Here is a 20894-nt window from a genome sequence, read left to right on the forward strand (position 1 = left end):
TACCTGGAGACCTGGTAGACTTTAATTTGTCACTCACAGTATGCAGTTGGAGATGACACTGTGCGTGGCTGTGCTCTGTGATTTTCAGAATCACCCAGGCTCAAATCAGTTGAGGTCTGGCTACCCGGGCATATCTTGCAGCAACTTGTGAAAGTAGCTCAGGGGGCTCCCCAGCACTGTGCAGACTTAAGTGCTGTGCCTCTCATGCCCTTTCCATCTGTAATGTTGACTGACAGCCCATACTTCCCAGGCACCCCGCGCGGGAGAACGTGCTTTGGTAAGGTTTTCTTCATGGAGAGGCAATAACAGTATGTGCTGCTGTGTATGCTGCAGAGAATGCACTGTCCGAGAAAGAGATGCATTTTTCTTTTAAAGCCAAAGATGAAGTGCTTTCTGATGTTCTGCACTTCCCTGGGGAGTTAATTCTGTGTTCACATATAAAGCCTCTCCTGCACAGATCACTGCTTCCCAGGGAAAAGACTATCAAATCCAATATGAAGGCCCAGGACCACTCCTAATACCTTGCACTAAGAGAGGCTGCACTTATGCATCTAATTCTTTGCTGGACATATTGATCTAGTGAAATCTTGCTGTCTACAATAACAGAAAATTTACTCCCTCATGTTCTGAATGAAGATGGAACATGAAGTAAAGCTGTCAGAGAGCCAGAGTATTATATTTAATTTAGGACTCTGCATATGTCTGCAAGCAACCTGCTTTTACCCAGCTGCCAGTGTAGCCTGATATATACTCTTCATCTCACAGTAATGGAGTTTGAGCCTTACAGTCATTTCATCTTATGGCCTATTATTCATTAAACGCTGGCAATACACTAAACAAAATCTAAGTCTGTATCTCCAAAAGTTTACAGTCTAATGGTGAGTCCATCAAAACATTTCAAGATTAAATTCTTTGATCTAAATATCACCTTGAAGGAGCTGTAAACTCACAGTCCTAAACCTAATCACAACATCTCCATTTCTAACTAGTAGCACTGTGTACTATATACAAAGTGTAATGAAAGATACTTTTATTTTGTTAGGTGAAAGTAAAAACTACATCTCTACTAGTGAAAAAAATGAAACAGAAAGCCCACTGCAACCTGCTGATAAGAGTCGATGCAGTATTTTGTGCCACGTTGTTCTTTTTTCCATTGGTTCTCTGTTGATGAAACCAGGGAATCTGTAGGAGACACAGCTCAGGGCTGATCCAAATCAGTGCAGTTTCTTTTCAGTGAATTTTGATTAAGACTTTGATCATTAAGAAAAAAATATTCCTAAGAAAATAATTTGAATTCAGCATAAATTTGTTTCATGGAAGAGGGGAATTACTGTTTCTAACCAGAACAAAACAAAACAAAACCAACTTTAGATAATTGATATGGTTACTGAAATCAGAGTATCTTACAGTTGTGATTTTTTCCCTGCTTTTAGCTATGGATAAATGAATATGCTCTCTCTAATGTGATGCAAAAGCACCTGTCTGAGAAACAGGAGAAGATAATTCAAGGTGTCGTGAGCAGACTAGGCTGCCTCAGTGATGAGTAAGTATGGTTTTATCGGTAAGCAGTGCAGTAAAACTGCAATGCTGCATGCACAGATAAAAACCCATATATATTACATTGCAGAAAGCAGTGTTGAGGGATTCTGAGCATCCTCAGACAGAGAGACAGTTTCTGTAGGTTTTAGTCTGAATATTAAGACAAAATGCCGACAGATAGGATGATTCCTGGTAAGGCAAACGTAAAGTCTTCTTTGATTTGTCAAGTGGTGTACATTCTGTATATCTGTTCCTGTGTTTGTGAGTTATTCCTAATCTCAAAAGTACATCGAAGTTCGCTTTGTACTCTGTATCTCATGCTGGAGTTGGATATCTGTCAATATAAAATGTTCAGTCACTCACCTCTACCTTTGCTTTCTGATATTACAATACTACTGACCATATCTTTGCATGTAAATGACTCCTGTCTTGCATTATCTGTCTATATTCACCAAGGAAACTTGTAGTTTTGTCTCATCTTTGTTCAACTAAAGTCTCTTTGAGAGACATACCTCTCAATAAATAAATAGATAGATAAATAAAATTTGTGTTATCTGCCTTATTTTGATTAAGATAACAAATGACTTCATTCATCATAGTATCCACATTATCAAAGATCAATGCAGTTAAAGACTTGACTATCTGGAATATTGGTGTTATTGCCAATGCACTCCTGTATTTTGCATCTACTTCTCAGTTCAGCCTCCCCTTTTCATGTTCTCTGACTTCAACATTGCCCAAGATTCAGTACCTAGAGAGCTCGTTGCACACAGTAAGTAGAGACACAAACCCGCCTTGAAGAGTATCATCCCAAATGTGCACACAGCACATTTCATTCATTTTGTCCATAATCTACTTCAAAATGTGTTCTTTTGAAAATTCACCAAAAACTTGCTCCAGCCATGTCTGCACTGCCAGCTAACACTATCCCCTTCAGTGTCTCATCCCCCCCTGTTAATCCAAGACATGCATTTTCTTCAGCTTGAAATAGCTTTCCTGTAGGTCTGATTACATTCTCCTTTAATCTTATTTCAAGTCTCTTATTTAAAAAAAATGTAATCACAGATGTTTATTTATCTTTTTCTTCCTATTTTTATTTTAATTTAACTTCAGAGTGACAGAATTATATGTATATCACAGTGTTATCCATTCATTACACCTGAGAAACATTGTAAGGCATGCTTAAAATGTGTGAGATGTCACAGAGTGAATAGTAGCTGTCATCTTTCAGCAATGACTTTTCCTGAGCATGGGTGTGCAAAATCAGCAAGTAGCTTAGCTGGTTGATTTTTAATGAATTTTTTTTACAGGTCTGTTAACTACATATTGCAAAAACACCGGCTCCTGCTGTGTTCAGTACTGAGAAGGTTAACTCTTCGAAGCATTGGAATGGCAGCTCTGGCCTGCATGAGGATGTCCAGGAAGAAGAGCTTGCTTCAGGAGCTCAGAGAGCAGCACATCCTGCAGAAGGGCTCTTCCCACTGCCAAGACGAAGACCAGTGGCAGCTGCAGAAGGCAGTGGTAGGACTGTTGTCATTTTTCATTTTTCTCTTTTCTTTCTCCTCTGTCGATGAGATGCTCAGCATCTGTTCAACTGACATCTTTCAAAATAATCTGATTCCTGTAGGTCGGGAGATGGGAGAAAATTTAACAGATTTTTAGACTTGATATTCCCACAGGTCACTTTCATATCTATTTGCAACTGTGTTTTTAGGGTTACTCTTCCTGGTTAATATTAGGTTTTGTAGGTTATTTATTTACTTGGACTGGATACTTACCTAGAACAACACTGCATTGCTGATGTCAGCATCAGAGGACCCTTCCCAGCTGGCATCAGTGTTAGCCCCTGCCCAACCCAGTGCTGCTGCACATCTGGATTGAACCCACCCAACACCTCGTAGCTGTGTGCTCCATGCCATCACTGTGCAATTAGCAGAGAATTAATATTGTGTATGCCTTCCAATTTTGATGTGCGTAACGTGAACGCTAATTCTCTTCTTGAAAGAGGAATAAGGAAATTCTGTCTGCTGCCAGTTTCATATTTGATACTTCTATCGAAGTAGTTCCTCTTAAGTGTGAAAATCTCAAAATATCATTAACCTTCACAAGAAGTAAAATAAAATACAAATGCATGTGACTGCATTCCTCTTGTTTCTGCATTTGTGTGCTTTCCACTGTTACATCTCACTTAGTTCCCACAGGGACATTAATTGATTCAATCACTGTGTTCCCTAGAAAAATGATATGTTCCCAGGTATTACTGTTATTTTGGTCTCTCTCCATTACAGCCTCTTTCCAAGGCCAGCTAAAACCAATCTCACAAAGACATCCTAAAAATACACATATAAGATCCTTGCTGCCAAACAAGTAGAGCCTAGATGTGGAACTGTGAAAAGTCAGCAAGAAAAAAAATGTTAGGAACAACTTCCAAAACTAGAACCAATGTATAAGGAGTTAAGGAAGAGGTTAATTTGCAGACACTCAAACAGAGTTTAAGGCATACTGTGTTGTTTTAACTAAATTTAATTTAAGTTTGTTCCAATTTTAGGCTAGTGTAGATATTGTTATGCCAGTCTGTTTATTTCATATAAAATGTAAACTTTATTCAGGAAAATACCACTATAAAATCCTACCTTGGTCAGAATGACATGACCAAAAAAAAAAAAAAAAGAGAATAATTTTAATGATATTCCATCTGTCTTTAAAAAATGTCAAAAACATGTCTGAGCTATAAATGAAGACATGTCAGAATAGCCAGCATTAATAGGGACATCGTTATTTTCCACAGATGAATGTGGGCAGAGCAGGTTCTTTTCCTACTTGCATTTTTTATTTCCAAGAGGGAATCAAATAGGTAGTGTTGAATCCCCCAGAATAATTTAATTATATTTAGGCTTAAATGAGAGTATTAGTATAAGAGAGACATCAGCAACTCAATAGAAGGCTATCTGTGGAAGACTGTGATACACATAAGAAAGAAAGAGCAGGTTATTCTGGTGTGTCCTATTGTGTGCTGAAGAGAGTTTGGAGTGAAAGTGAGTTTAAAAAGAAGCATAGAAAATGGATGGTCCAAAGGACTCAAGGGACTGGAAGCCTTAAGAAGATGCATCTTCTGAAGTGTCATAAGTTTTAAAACTGGCATAAAGTATGTAAGTAGGGAACAATTTTTCACTTGTTTCTTATTTCTTGTTTCTAATAAAAGAACAAGAGAGCACCAAGCAAAGCTACTAGATGGCAGGTTCAAAATTAATATGTTAAGCCACAGAACTCACCAGGTGCACAGAGTGCAAGTGGTCTCCAAGTGCTATTAAGCACATTCATGAAAGGCTGGAAATACAAATATGCCAAGTTTTTCTCAGGTAGACCCCAAAACTGTTAGAGTGTTCCAGAAACATAACTGCATGCTTGCCTTGTTCTTCTGCTCTTTATCAAGGTATCCACAACTATCCCTTACTGGAGTCAGGGTATTTGAGCTTGATTGTATTTTTAATGGAAATAAGACCCAATTCAACAGTACAGAACACAAAAACAGGAATGCATCACATGGAAATGACTAGTTGGACAGGATATAGCTGTTGTACATATCATGACAGAGACAATAGCTTTGGTGCCAAGACAAATATATTAAGTGGCTGTACTGGAACTATACTGGAATTAAGCATTACGCTTGATAATTATTATATAAAGAAATTATACTGGAATTAAGTGACTGTACTGACTTATGCTGGAAATGAGATTAAGTATTAAAACAGTAACATTCTGAGTGGCTGTAGGACTTTCTTTTACAGTGATGCTGACTAAATTTGTGAATGCATTTAAACGGCAGTGCCTGCTATCATTTTGTCTGATTACCAGGAGTCCCACATTTTGGAAGAGGAAGAGAAGCTTGTGGAAGAAATGCAGCAAACCCGTTTAGAATTTCACCAGCAGTTAGTCACAGAAATGCAAGAAGCTCTTCAGTTTCTTCAGCAACACATGGAGCAAGTGATTGGGCGGACACTGCTACAGCATGCCCGACAGGAAGCTGGAAAAAAGAAATCAGATGATGAACAGGATTTCAAGGTATGGAATTGTTCAATAGCAGCTTTCTTAACAAATTGAGTACTACTTTAATAAATTGGAGGGCAACCTTATATATATGCATTACCCTATGTCTAGAAGTATCAACAGGAGAACATTACAACCTGTTTTAAAACTGAAGATAACTTGCTGTCTATTTACAAACTTAACACCAATGTCAACCTACTGTATTTTTGATGGACTCACTGGAACAGTCAGAAGAGGTTTTACTAAACCAAACCTCAGAACATAAAAAGAATGGAAAGTTCTTGATGACAGAAAATCACAAACATGAGGAAGAAATGGAGAATTATCTATTGATAAAGATTTTGAAGTTAATTAATAGTATTCATATATTAACAGCTTAATGGATATATTAAATAGATTAAATTATCTTGTAGATAAACACATAAAAATGAAACTCAATTCATAGATTAATAAATGCAGTTGTTGCAAATATTTGGATTTTCTATATAAAGGAAAATTGTACCAGAACTACACATATATTGATTTACTGTACTGGCAGTGGGGTTGACATGCAAAATGGGCTATGGAGATAGAACAGATAGAAGAATGGTCCCTTCCCAGATGTAGTTGAGGCACATTAGAAAGATTTTACTGTAATTTTTCATGTTGAAGTGTTCCATGGATGAATAGAAATACCTGTTTTCCAGGATATCAGTTTGTAACTTTTTTAAAGCACAAAATTCATAATCTTTTATGCACATTAAAAATTAAATTTGGTGTTCAGTTTTAGGCAGATCAAAGCAACTAGTTTTTGACTTAGAAAATGAGTCATTGCTTGTACTGTGTACTGCAGGAGAGGCTGGTGGAAGCTGCTGTAGAAAGTGTATATGGGACCAGCAATAATATCAATAGACTGGTGCAAAACTACTACCAGCAGGTAGGAAAAATCACGGAAGGCTATGAAGGGAAAAAAATTCAGCAACTGAAATCCTTACAAGGTATGTATGGTATTAACTGTAAGATAATACTTGTTTTTTAGTAGATAAATTCATTTTCTTATTGCTGTAAAGATCTCATAAAGATAACAGAAATACATTATTTTAAATCAAACAAAGTAAAATAAATGTGTACGTCCATTTCCATCTTTGAAGGAAAAGTAGTAGAGCTATTATCATCAATAATTTCTTGAATTGCAGTCATAGATGCAGGATGTTGTTACTCAAGGTTTGTATAACCACACATAGAATAATGACTTAGTATCAGATAGTTTAACCATGAATTCTGATTCACCAAGCTAAGATCAGAGATACTACCACCGTCACAACCACCAGTAACTGATTTTCTGGTGCTCTAAAGCTTAACACAAGGCAGAAGGATTTAGAATGCGACAGCTGTACAAGTCTTAGGTTGTACATCCAACCTCTACCATGAGCACAGTTCAACTTACTATATTTATCTATGAAACTAAAATGAATTAATGGATTAAATACTGATAGGGAAAGTGAGAGGGTATATGACTGGAGTCTACAAGTTGGATCTTTCTCCTATAATGGGGGAGATCTGTGTCTTCAGTCCTCGCTCCCACATTAGAAAACATAAGCATCATTGGCAGACAGTCTGCTTCCTCTGAGGTGACTGCCCTCAATTTTAAGAAGGAGATTCTCTTTTTTGACTCAGTGAAATGTTGTTCTCTCTGCAATAGAGAAGATTCATGGGAGGATCAGCAAAAAGTCAATCATTCCTATCCTGGAATGACGTATGAACTTCTGCATTATTTCTTAACTGTCAACTATGACCCTCTCACAGGTTGTGAAACTGCTGATGAGGTTTATGAACTCCTGGATCCCACAGAAACACAGGCTCTTTTTCTTGGAATTATTTCTAATTGTTCAGTTCCTTTAGGACAGGAAAAAAAGCAAGCTGTAATTATTGATTTTTTCTGTAAACACTCTCCCCTCCCCTGGATGAAGGCTGTTGGCATTAAATGAAGATAGCGAGTTAGTAGAATGGCAATAGCATCTAAGACTAAGTATTTGAGACACGTGGAGTGGATAAATAAAAACTGTTTTCAAAATGAAAGTTAGCAAATTTAAATAAATTTGATTCTTTAACCACAAAAGAGAATTTTTGAAGAGAAACAGGCCTATCCACTCAAGGCTTGGGTCCAGAGATAAGGCATACTTGGGTAGGAAAGATTCATGAGCCCCAGTTAACAGATAGCTATGCTTACTGGTTACAGGAGAACCCATGTGTTTTGCAGTGCCCTGCTGTGGACCTTTAAGCCTTTAATATTGGAAGCTGAAATAAAAGGGTTAGGCAAAATCTGTGCAGGGATTTTTGATGATCTATGTTGTAGACATCGGCAGCCAACAAGGCATCCAGTTACTCAAGTTCTCACGAAGTCTCTCTGAAGACTTCTTTGGCCCTGATTCAGCCGACTACAAGCAGAGTCTAAAATCCCTTCGATGTGGATTGCTTTAAGCAGGAACTACAACAGAAGCTTGTTCCAGAACACTCCTCTGACGTGAACTGAGCTGATCCAGTATCATTACATACTTGAATGTTTTGCTTCATTGGCATTTTGGTATTGCTGTCTACTGGTTTCCCAAATAGCCTGTGAGACCTGGAATACCAGTCACTAGAGCCACAGTCAGCCTGGTAATTGCTCTTTTAGATCATTTCTTTCTCCTACTGTTTGTGTGGATATATTGTTGTTTCAGTGCATTGATGTTCCATGAACTATGAGAAAGAAAATTAAGTGTGTAAGCAGCTACTAAAAGAGCACATTTTCTTTTCAACTGAGGAAAAATAAAATCCTTTCTTGCTGCAGTGTAAGCCTACAGGCATGGGGGAAGATGAGAGAATTTATGTTGATAATAAAAGCAGGCGTGTTTTAGATTTGGGTGACCAGAGAGAAACCAAGCTGAAACTGAAAGGTCAGATGAACTGGTACAGTGAAAAAAATACTGCAAACGTATATAAACGTGCATACTCTAAACTGGCTCGTTTTTTCTGTAACAGCTCCTTCAACTCCTTCTGCTTTGTTGGTAGCTTTTCCATTAGGAGGAGTGAGCAGTGGGTCTAATGAGGGTCTCTGATGTTTAGTTCACATAAGTCCTTTTTTAACCTGAGTCTAATTTGTGATGCAGACTGCATGTCTTTCTCATTTCAGTTGTTGTATGGCCCCCAGAAGCACTTAAATTTCTCCCTGTGATTCTTAACAGCCTGAAGTGCTGCCCCTGGGCACAGCCAGACCCTCTATGCCCTGCCATCGAGCCAGGAGGCAGGACACACGTTTCTTAATTTTCAGAAGGGCCTGATCTGTTATGTGATCTTCAAGCACGTTTACCACAATGAGAGAGCGATTCCCCTCACCAAATACACTGTCAACCTCAGAGGTGCCTGCCATCCTCTCCCAGCATTCAGAAAAAGTTGGATGCCCCCCATATAAATGTTATATACCTAAATTTGTTGTATACCCATCCATCTCCCTCCTGTATTTTAGAAAAAAACAGTGGTCCACAGCAGTAGGTGTGAGGAAATAGGTCGTATCTGGCAGATTGCTACTAGGCAGGACTTTGAAGACAAGACTCAGGACCCTGCTCAGCAGATAAACACCAAGCAGAACTACCAGAATTACTTCCCCTTCAAACGAGGGGAAGCATAGTGAAGTTAGGCATTCCCAGGACTAAGTGGCCTCGGAGCTGAGGGTTTTTTTGTTTGGCAGTTTTCATTTAGGTATTTCAGTTTTTGCTTAAGGCATTAGGGTGTTTTCATAAAATGTCTCCTTTGAATTCTGTGTTAATCAATCACTTAGTGGGAGAAGCGGATAAGAATAATAAGAATTCCCTGACATTACCATCACAGCTGAACAATGCACAACTTATTGTCTGATGTTTCAGCAAATCACAGTGGCAGAGCAAGTGGATGTAAGAAGTACTTGAGATCTCTAAGGAGCAGTGACTTTGGAAGGACTACCTAGAACAGGAATTAATTTATGCTGATGAAAGGCATAAATTGTCAGGTTGCCAGAACTCAAAGCGGGGTTTGTAGTTTTGAGCAGAAGATTTTACTGAACCATTATTTCAGCAGAAAGAAGTGAAAGGAACAGACTTAGAAAGAAAGAAGAGAATGAACAGACAATGAAAGAAGAACAGACCAAAGGCATCCTGAACATATCATCCACAGTCCACCAAAGGTAAGAGCAGGCACAAGTGCTACTGACTCAGTTTAAATGCTTTGACTTTTTGCAGATCTATATAAATGTCTAGCTGAATAAATCTTCTGGGCTTGCATTTTATATTTTGTCCCTGATGGAAAAGAAATATCTGTTGCCAAATTTTGTCTACTCTTTGATCTCGAGAATTACTTTTTGATGCTCATTAATTACAGACTGAAGAACTATATAGAGACAGTTTGAAAAGAGAGAGTGAAAAGCAATGCCAAAACACATGCCAAATTAAAAAAAAAAAGATAATACAAATGTAGGATGGGAGCTGATGGTGTCCAATTCATTACATTCCATTGTTTCTGCTTTAAAAATCAAGAATATATATTAATTTGCTGTTGAGTAAATATACCATATTAGATAGCATTTTTGAAGTATAAATAATATCAAAATGGCAAAATTTCATTGAATGCCTTTGGACAGTCAAGATTACTTGCACAAAATTTAGGCTTGAGTGCCACAAATGTTAAATAAAAATCATGTTTAATACATTATTTATTTTTTGAAATTTAGACTCTAGACAAAAAGCACTGACAATACAAAGGAATAAGTTGTCATAAAAAGCTGTATTATATAAGTTTGAAGGACTTTCAAAATGACATGCACATAATGTATTTTTGTAATCCTTTTATTTTCTTTACTCTTGGTTTATTATCCAAAATAACATAGCCTGTGCAATTTTTTCATTGTAAAGAGGTTCATTCTTTTTTAGACATTCTGCTACTTCTAAATTGAAAGAAATTATTGCCCACTTTCTGTTTTTCATCCGTGTTTGAATTAGTATAGAAATAGATTCATCTAACAAAGGGCTTCAGAAAAGATCTGTTAAGTATTCATTATCAAGTTCATCGTTTATTCTGACATACAAATTCACTTTTAGCTGTTCTCTCAATTTTTTCTCCCATAACCTGTTCTAGTACCTTAAAATAAAATACAATTAAATTGGGCTTCATGCAAGCAGTAAAAATGTAACAATTTTTTTATCTAAGCTGGTCTCATAACAATCAGTCAGTAATCAAATTCAGTTTCTTGTTGCCATTCTGATTTCTTTTAGGGTCAAATCCCAGTCGTGCATTAAATCAATGACAAAATTTCTATTAATTATCTAACTCCTGTTAAACTCAGCAGAATTTTTTATTTGCTTTTGCCCTTGATGGGAGGTTATGAGTGTGAGTGCAAAGAACAAATTTTGAAAGCTAACCTTCTGTGAGCATTGACCATTACAATAGCAACTGCAGTATGTGTAAATGTCAGAAACGTTTTGTGTTATCTCCTTCCCTGGGGAATGCGATGGGTGATTGACAGTTTTGCTTCAAGGTAGATCAGGTAGAACAGAAGAATTACAGATTCAGCAAAGTTGCAGCCGTTCAGGTTCTACTGTATTAATATTAACATTAATCCTTAACAAGCACAATAAAACAAGCAATGAATATAGTTGTCAATGCTCACAACACTGGGTTTCAGATTATCATGTTTCTGGCTCAGTGTCAACTTGGTACTGAAGAGCCCTGAATGAGATGCCTAATTCTTAATCCATTATCCTCACACCTGATCTTCTAACAGCTTGTCTTTTTGGCAAGCAGATAGGAAAAGTGACTTGATTCATTGCAGAAAACATACAATGGTTTTGAAAACAAACTTCAAAATTAGAGCTGAACTCCAGCTCCCAAAGTCCAGGCGTGGATGGCCCAAACTGCTCCACCCTTAGAAAGGAGCTTGTATTCTGTGGTGCAGGCAGGTTATTAAAATAAGTAAAGCTAATTAAAAATCTACAGCAAAATTATTTGTCCCAGCAGAGACTGGATGGGCTGATACTGCCTTTCTCTCTACAAAATCTTCTAAATGCCCTTCAGCAATATTGTATTCCTCCCTTGAACTGAACAACAAAGGTACTTTAAAATTTCCCTTTACCAGGATGATGCTGCAGCAAAAGAAGGTTCTGAGTCAGTTTGAACTGCACCAGCAGATTCGTCTGGAGTCTCTGAAACAGAAGCTGCAGGGATTGCATCACCTAGAAACAGAGCTGGAGAATCAGCTGAGGGTAAATCAGGATAAAATGACTCACAGATCTGAACCAGTCAATGGCAAAACATCTGTTGTTTTGACTCTTATTGTTTGACAGATTGTAAGGGTCTCTTCACTGGCCCAGTTGAAATTAATGCTAAGATTCACTACTGGTTTCACCCCTGAAGCTATGGCTCAGACCCCAGCAACACATGTGGACAGTTAACAGTTTGAAACCATATACTACAAAGAGAACCTGGGACTTGGATGAGGGCATTATATTCTTTATCTTATTTATTGACAGTTCTGCATCATGTCTATGGTGAGTACAGGCTCACATTTTGGTTACTTGAACGTCTCTGTCTAATCAGATGGAGACTGTTCAACCTCTTTACTAGTACATCGGTGTGCTTGAGTTCACAGCCACAACAAGGAGGATCAGGCCCAAATGCCAGGTAGTCGCAACCAGCCAGGTTGCACAGCAGATCTCCTACTCTTCATCACACACATGCACTCAGCATGTTTGAGTTTAGTGCTGTTAATGGGATGCTGTATTTTGTTGTCCTCAGTGAATCCCTTTCCATTAGGAAACACATCCCCAGTGTGTTCACATTGTTTCATGTGCTTCCGCAATGACATACACATTTTTTTGTCATGCCACGTGTAGAATAACATAACCAGAATCAAAACGTTTTGTGTTAACTGACTGCTGCTTTATCCTTGCATGTAGAATGCAGAGCAGGACTTTGTTACTGAGTTGGCTGCGCTGGCCCGAATTCCAGTCACTGTGAAGAAGCAGCCTTCCAAAAGGAGCAAGCCAGCAGGTTGGTACGATCCTGGATTGTCTTAAAAACATATCATTCCATTTAATCGGTTCATAGAGTGCAATATGACAAGATAGAGTTTTAGGAGAGATTTATTTTTTTTTTTCATCAGTGACATGTCCCTAATAGATGAGGGAATTGGGGTGTAGAAAAGTAAAGTGACCTTCCAAGATCATCTGGGTTGCCTGTAGCTGAACCACAAGTAAATGTCTCCATTGCTGACTCCAAAGCTGTCCTTTAGCCAATAGACCACATTTTGTCCATTGAGGTAAGGCTTTGCCTTGCTCAGTCTCAAATTATTTTTCATGTCTTTATCATGTTCTTTAAAAAGGTCTCTGTTCACCTTGATCACTAGGTTTCTGGGAGTACAGCAGGACTGAATCACCCAGCTTTCATTCTCTTGGTAGAATGGAAGAATCAGCTATCCCACACACATACTCAAAAGTAAAATCTTACTGAATCAGGAAGATTGAAATATTTATATGAATTTGTTGCAGGTTTAACAGATTAGACTATTTTATTATTCAAGAGATACTTAGGGACAAATTGTCAGAATAGCAGTTGTGTTCCCTGATGCATATTTGGAATGGGGTGTACATACTCTCATCCTTTGAGCCATGAAATCATCCTGTCATTATCAAAAGGAGACATTTTGCATTACACCTGAAAGATGCTGAAAGGTGAGATCAGTGTCTGAAAGGGAAAAGCAACTCACTCACTTGGACAATTTTGAATCTCTTTCCCCAGTCAGTTTTTTCCAAGCGTGCAGAGCTGTTTGTCCTGGTATGGACAGTGACCCCAGGGATACATGTGGAAGCGTGGCTCAGGACACTAAAAGCAGTGACTTTTTAACGTCCCAGTGTACTGCTTCAAATCACATAAAATGATGTAGTGACTGTACCTCTGTTCGCTAGTGGTAAGGAGCCATTTTCAATTACTTGCTAAGAAAATATGTGATAGCGCTTTCCATGGTTGCACCTTGCAGACACTTACATCAGCCTGCAGCAAATTTGAAAGTTGAAGTCTACTCTGTGAGAACTTATAGTCAAAAAACAATATTCTAGATTAATGTAAAGTTGAGTGATTTTCTTGTAATAACTTTTATGTATAAAGTGCTACTGTGCTAGAAGTTAGTGTTTTGTTTTGCTTTAAATTAATCAAAACCAAACAAGCTCTAATATCTGTGATCTATTTATTTATTTGTTAATCCACATATCTTTGGTAATTCAGGGGAAAGAACAGAAAGAAGGAGTATTCACTCTCCAGAATCGGAAGACAAAGATAATTATTGTGAAAATATTCAAGAGCCTCCTGGACTGAAGTCCAGTTTATGCAGGTACAGTAGAGGCTATAAAAAAAAAGGCTTGTGAAAAAAACTGTTTACACAAAGCAGTAAAACATCTACTTCACAAGCAGGTATGCCAATCAAAACTAAAATATAACACCTACACTAGCTGATCTTCTTCCTTAACACTTATTTCTCCCATGTACTTGACCTTTTTTCCCATATTCTTTTTTAAATGTTGGAAAATCATCTGAGTTTGCTTGTCTGTGTTGTTATGTATTTTATAAATAACTTCTGAAGTAGAGAAATGAGAAATTCTGTTTCCAAATTTCCTTTAATTAGATTTTTAAAAACCTGAGTCACAGACAGCATAAATCAGCACAGACAATTGAATCCAGTGGAACTAGGCTGACTTGTAGCAACCAAAATATGGCCTGTGGTATTTAGGCTTTCAACTACCACCTTTATTTCATGAACAAAGGAAAGCGCCAGTCTTTGGCTGATGAGGGTAGCAGTTCTAACAATGATTTTCTTGATAGATGTTTCAGTTGGCTTATGCTGGGGTGCTAACTAGAGGAGAAGAAATGGCTACAAACCTGAAAGATGCCAGCTGATTAGTACAGGCAGATCAAACCAGCCAGCTGGTCACTGGGGCTTGATATATTGAGCAGAGAAAATCCTGTTGACAGGCAAAGCAAACAGTTGGTTCTCAGGAGCCACAGGCCTTTGGGGAAAAGTATTTATCCCCTGAGTGACCTCAGCCTGGGACTGACTTTAGGAGATGGCTCCTTTCCCTGATGGCATCAACCCTTTTCACACACTCCTTTCCCACAGCCAACAAGGGATACGTGTGTAGGGAACAGGGACGCAACAAAGGAACATTGATCTTTATGCAACTTTGTTCTGGCAGCCTAAACAGAGGCAGCTGAAACCAGTGAGTGCAAAAGTTATAGTCACATAGCAAGTGCCTTTCTTCTTATATCAAAATGAATTTAGTTTAAGACAGAATTGTAGCCTTCGAAAAACTTGGTCTACAATTTTGTTTTATTGTTTATTTTTTTCAGAGAGAAGTTACAGAGGCCACATAAAGAGCAGGCTGAACCAAGGAAAAACTCAAAGATGCTAAAAAAAAAAGGGAACAGGTAGTAAAAGTATTTCTATGAGCTGTCTGAACACAGAGTACCAAAGCATTCTTCTGGGAGATCTCAGCAGCTATAAATACTTACTGAGCTGGTTTACTGAGGAACAATGAAGAACATCAATAATAACCGAGAAATCTTCTTTAGCTACAGACCGAGACTCAACCCCATGTGTTTGTCTCGCTGTTAATGAAACATTCGCACTTGATTTTGGCAAGGGGGAACAAAGAAGGCTTTAAGGTCTTCCAGATCGTGTTGGGAACATGAGAGGAAGATCGTTTTAGATTAGGAATATACCTGAGGAAAGTGCAGAACAGATAGATACACACTAGACTGAATGAGGTTAGTACATCTCAGGAAGGTTTCGTTGTAATATTGATGTACCATTTGCTTTTGAGCCTTAAATGTTGTGGATCTGGTCTTAGTATTTTGTGATTGATGCTTTGGACTAAAAAAAAAATAGAAAGAAATTTAAAGAATACTTAAAGAGACTTCAGATTTTATTGGTACATCGAAAGATTGTTTGGTTTCTCCTTTGATATGTTTTAATGCTTCCAAGGCTACATATGTTTTTTAAAATTTGTACAAAGATTTTTGTAAATCTGTTTCCCTGTGTTTGTCTCAGATTTCAAATTATTTTTTTTTTTTTGGAAAGAGACAAAACTGGCTATTTGATTTTTTTATACTTCACTTTCTATTCTTTGATAAATAAACTTGTTTTCAGCATACTTTGTTGTGCTCTTTATGTTTCTTACAGGAAGTCTTGTTATGCAAAGCAGCTAATTCTCACTGTCTCTATAGAGCACCTGTATTGTGTAATTAATTGCCCCACTTAAGCAATCTTACAGCTTTCAAGAAATTAAAATTTTCTGTCTTTTTAAAATGAACATATGAACATATATGAATATAATAATATATAATATATATATTCATATATAGTCATATATATATAATATATACGAACATGTATATTCATTATAAAATGAACATATAAACATATATTATGTTTATTTTATGCCTAACTAAAAGGCCGTCCTTTGGCACTTGATGTAAAATCCTGCATCAGTTATGCAGTTTACTTCAGATAAAAGTGCCACCACACAAATGATTTTACTAGGCATGTTACACACAATTGTTAAATGGTTAATTTTCACTGCAATCATTGTCAAAACCACTTTTCTTTTTTTTTCTAAATTGTACCACTTTGAGCATTAGATTCTGCTGTTTCAGCAATTGCTCTCCATGGTCTCTCTGCCTTACTGAAGGAGACATTTTATTGCCTGTTCGATGTGCTTTTTTTCAAAAGGATGCAGCCTACTTCCCTCTATTTGAACATCTTAATTCTGCAGTGGACTCTATACAGATAGCGAGAAGGCAGCTTTTCATAATAGTTGATTATGTCTAAAGATGCTGTTATAAACCGTGCAGTGTGGTAGAGCCACAGTCAGGATGCAGCAGTCCGCCTGGATGCACTGTGTGATTCATTTAACTAGGCAGGGCTTATATGGCTTTTTCTCTGTCTTCGAGAGGTTCAGCTTATCCCAAAAGCAGGGCAGCAGTGCCCTCTCTCGGAGATCTAGCAGGCTTTCTTTCCCTTGCTGGTGGAGGTCACCAGAGGAGCAGGGAAGGGTCGCTGGGCTCAGGCAGCTGGTACCAGCTCTTCCCACAGCCCCTCGAGGTGGGACCCCTTCTGCTACCTTCCCCATGCCACTGGGTCTGCCCTGCAGGCATCTCCCTGCCCTCTCATCTCTCTGGGCTCTAATCTCTACGAACAGCCATTTCTCCTATTCTCTCTCAGAATCACCTTCGCTTCATGACAAAAATCAACTGCTACTCTTGTCCCTGTTACTAACTTCAGTCTTCCTGCATTACTCCCAGATTCACTGTCCTGCTTAAATTAAAGTCCTGTACAGATTTCATGGGCGGTGTGGCACTCATAATTCCCTGTCAGCGATGCAGGTATTGAACAAGGACACTTGTGAGAACTTCATTGGCCTAAGAAACAAGTATAGTAAATGCCAAGTTAATCTCACAACAGTTGCTCTGTGTATTACGTTGTTCAACCTTAACCACTGTGCCAGTCAGTATCTATATCCTGATGCCAAACCCCCCCCTCATCCTCTGATAGTCATTACAGATGGATTTTTTTTTATCTGATCCCCTCAGTTCAGTTTAAGTCCATGTGACTGCTTATTGCCAAGACAATACAAAGTAACACAAAGATTTTTCCTGATGTTGTGAAATACTTTGTCACCAGCAGACATGCACATTGCAACAGTCCTAAGTTTTAGCACAGAAGTTCCAATTACTTACTCTTCAGGAAAAACAAAATTCTTTGCCAGGAACAGGTTATTCAAGGGAGGGTGCAGAATATCCATCCATGCAGACTTTCAGCACTCAGCTGGACAAGATCCTGAGCAACCTGTTTTAACTTGGAAGTTAGCCCTGCTTGGAGTAGGAGGCTGGACTACCTGACCTCCAGGTACCTTTTCCAACCTAATTTTTTCCATGAGTCTAATATTCCTTCCTACTGATCTGTTGCTGATTTTTTTTCCTTTCCTTTTTTATCTTCCCTGTGTCTTAAGGGACCATAGAAATAGCCTTTGAGCCAGGGATTGCGTCTAGAGAGTCCCTGGAAGATTGCTAAGCAGGTTTTCCAGCAAAGAGCAGTCTCCAGCATAGTGGGTGTCAGATAGGGGAAAATGGAGATCCCTAGGCACCCATCACAGCTCAAAACACCTTCTTTATAGCATAAAGCTGTAAAGCACTATCTTTTAGTTCATTCAGGAGAGACTCACAAGGAGCTTTGATCGTGCTTTACAGATACGTACAACAAATACTGCAGAAATTTAAGAAAAAAAAGTCTTTTTTTCTTAACATCAAGGCTAACAACTATAACAACAGCTTCTGGTTGCGCTGAACCTCATTCACAACTTTATGACAACAGGATATCTAAAATCCTAGGCGTGGTGTTGAGAGTCACTGAGTGCACTGTATATCATCAAAAAATAAAATAGCCCATCACAGTGGTCACTCTGCTGTAGAAAAAGCTGTTAGAGCTTAAAGATTTTTTTTTAAACCAGTGTATACGACTGTATAAAGTTAGCTTTGCACCTCCCTGTGCTAGAAAATTACAGAATATGCAGTCAGGGAGCAGAAGGACAGGGTGCTGAGACCTAACTACTTTATCCATATCACTGCAAATACTTTCTGTTATGTGATACTCAAAGAAACGGTATCCATAAGTGCATTTTTACTGTATTGGAAGACATTATTCCCTCTCCTGCACACAATTTAATTGAATACCACTTACTGTCATCACTGAAATACAGCTGGAAAGCATGTGCAAAGTTCACCAAAATTGAGATGGAAAACCGTTCTCAAATCAGTTTGTTTTGATCACTGAGATTTAATACTGGCCAAGGCTAAATAGCAAGAATTAACTGGTGTCAAGTAAATAACTTGACAGTGATGGCAGATTTAAAAGGAAGCACTTAGAACATTAAGCTGTGCAAATCCTTGCCTCAGGAAGCCACAAATGCCCAGATTTTACATTGGTTTTAAAGGTGCCTTAGCAAATTCACGGCAAAACAATCCACTGAGAGCTACGGAGCGGAGAGATGCTACTGCTTCTTAAAGGATATATTCAGAAGAATATTGGCATTGTAAGTTTCCTCTTTTTTCCTAACTTCCCTTAAGCTTACGTTGTTGCTAATGGAACAACATAATGCTAACAGTTCCTGTGGTTTTAATTCTTAAGGGTGAAGATCACTGTATTGCTAGCAAGAAATATTTATCAGCTGGGACAGGTCAGTTTTGGAACAGCCTTAGCATCATCATTAACAGACTTGTCAAGGGAGGTGCAGGAGAAGGTCGGACCCGTGGAGAGTTTCTCAAGTGATAGTTTGGACAAGTTTGCTTTACGATTTGCCTGCTACCAGAGTAATGCAGTTACATGTTTAAATCTTGGAGTTTGTAACAAAGATAGTCCTCAGACTGTTTAGATCATAGGGACTAACTTTAAGGGGGTCTGCAAATGGCAATGGGGAAGAGCTAGTTTTACATCATTAGGGCTATTTTATAAACTATTAAAACGTTAAAGCCCTGCTACATTTTTTTTTTAGAAGTTTGACAATTCAAAAACCATGAAAATGACTTCTCAAACTATAAGAAAGCAGGGAGGTAACAACTGCTCCCACCCACATGCTTACAGATTGAACATTGCCCAGATGGGTGTTCCTGCAAGAGAGCAAATTCCAGAATAGTTTCCTGCTCTGCAAATGTAACCAGGATCACAAACCAATTTACTTTTTTTTTTTTTTTTTTTTTTTAAGGATAACTTAGCAATGTAGGGGCAGGGACACTGCTGTGAAATAGGCCTTGGAGTGGGAAGGGAAGCACCACTTACCTTGTTCAAACCCCCCCTTGGTGCCAGCTCTCTGGTGGTGTATCACAGTAGCTGTCCAGGTGAGGTATCCATCTTTCACCTTACCGTGCTGGTGACCACGCAGTAAGCTCCCTGTGCTCAAACGTAAAAGAGGTCTTTGAACCACATCCAGGTAGTAGTTCTTGTCCAGAGTGGCGAGACCCAGGCACAGCACAGGATCCACAAGCTTAATGCAGGCTCTCCCCAGGCAGTGGCACAGGAGCGTGCTCAGGCTGCAGGGGCTTCCGAACACCATGAGCACACCGGCACATTTCTCCTCAGAGAAATCACAGCAGAGTTAGACTGACCTGACAGGCACAGTCTTGTCATGCAGAACCACTGAGCCACGAAGCACCTTACAAACGTGTAGGTGTATTCATTCACAGACACCACAGACACTTCAGCATGAAAAATGTGTGTTAACAACAATGGAGCTTGACTGGCTCACACGCAAAGGGTTCTTTGGTTTAGGATTATGTTTTGCATGGAGGAAAAGTGGAATCTGTCAATACTAGTTACACAATTCCTTGTTATCACCTCAAAGGTGAAAAGCCTCGTAGATTGAGTAGTGTTACTCGGAGGTAAGCAAACATTGCTACCCAGACAAACACAGAAGAAAATCACTACGGAAACTGAAATCAGCGGTTCCAAAATTTTCACACTATGTCATATTTGCCAGATGATAGTTTCACAAGCCAGCTTGCTTTCTGTTTTCAGGGTTAGATCACCAGACCTGTTGCTGGCACTGTCAACACTTAGAGCAAACAGGCTGAAATAAGACAGTGGAGGTGGAGTCTTGGTTCAAGACTGCTAACAAGATGGGTCACCTGGTAGGCTGTAGGTTATTCCAGAGCAGTTTGTCCTCAGACTTCTATGCTGCCATTGCTTTATATAATAAAATACACAGATCTCCAAGCAAGCAAGCAAGCAAGCCTGGAGATGAGGGCACTCTCCAGGCAATAGGAAACATGGATTTGAATCCTTGGGCAGGGGGAAGGGTGTTGGTTTATTTTTGTTTGTTTACAAGCACAAGAAGGAAAATAATTGTATTCATGAAAGGCGATATTTTTCTTCTATTTTGGAAACAGAATCAATTCAGTTGACTTCAGGCTGAATTGCAGTGTTTGTTCACTGGTTCAGATCAAAGCCAAAGCAAAAAGAAAAGCCGGTTATCAGACCAGCTCTGCTGCCAGGTTTTCAGGCCAAGCTAACAGAAATGAAGTTTTCTAGGGTAGTGGTTCCCTTCCTAGGAAAGTTGGAGGTAATAGCGCACTGCCTTCAGAGTAAGATGACAGGCTTCAGGTAGGCTATCTTCCAGAACTTGACCAGTGCTACATGGTCAAGCCCGAGACTAGGTAAAATCATTCCACTGGCACTGTGCTCCTACAGTACTTTTCCTGTTGCAGCTTGGTAGTGTAGGAAA

General features: G+C 38.7%; 1 protein-coding gene across 3 annotated transcripts in view; it reads left to right on the plus strand.

The window, feature by feature from the left end:
• Positions 1 to 15771, plus strand: part of EVC (EvC ciliary complex subunit 1) — a 53253-nt gene extending 37482 nt beyond the window's left edge. Inside the window, exons 13-21 of one of the 3 annotated variants that reach the window (XM_040555511.1) lie at positions 1434 to 1543; positions 2850 to 3060; positions 5395 to 5601; positions 6419 to 6563; positions 9655 to 9763; positions 11708 to 11834; positions 12528 to 12621; positions 13852 to 13957; positions 14971 to 15771. In XM_040555511.1, the coding sequence (XP_040411445.1) occupies positions 1434 to 1543; positions 2850 to 3060; positions 5395 to 5601; positions 6419 to 6563; positions 9655 to 9763; positions 11708 to 11834; positions 12528 to 12621; positions 13852 to 13957; positions 14971 to 15052 (1191 nt within the window). In that variant the 3' untranslated portion in view covers positions 15053 to 15771. Of the gene's footprint in view, positions 1 to 1433; positions 1544 to 2849; positions 3061 to 5394; positions 5602 to 6418; positions 6564 to 9467; positions 9764 to 11707; positions 11835 to 12527; positions 12622 to 13851; positions 13958 to 14970 lie in introns of those variants that run through there. The other 2 variants (XM_040555512.1, XM_040555513.1) reach the window with 2 other exon arrangements.
• Positions 15772 to 20894: the final 5123 nt, after the last annotated feature.

Source organism: Cygnus olor, chromosome 4 (assembly GCF_009769625.2).
Source record: "Cygnus olor isolate bCygOlo1 chromosome 4, bCygOlo1.pri.v2, whole genome shotgun sequence".
Taxonomy (NCBI): Eukaryota; Metazoa; Chordata; class Aves; order Anseriformes; family Anatidae; genus Cygnus; species Cygnus olor.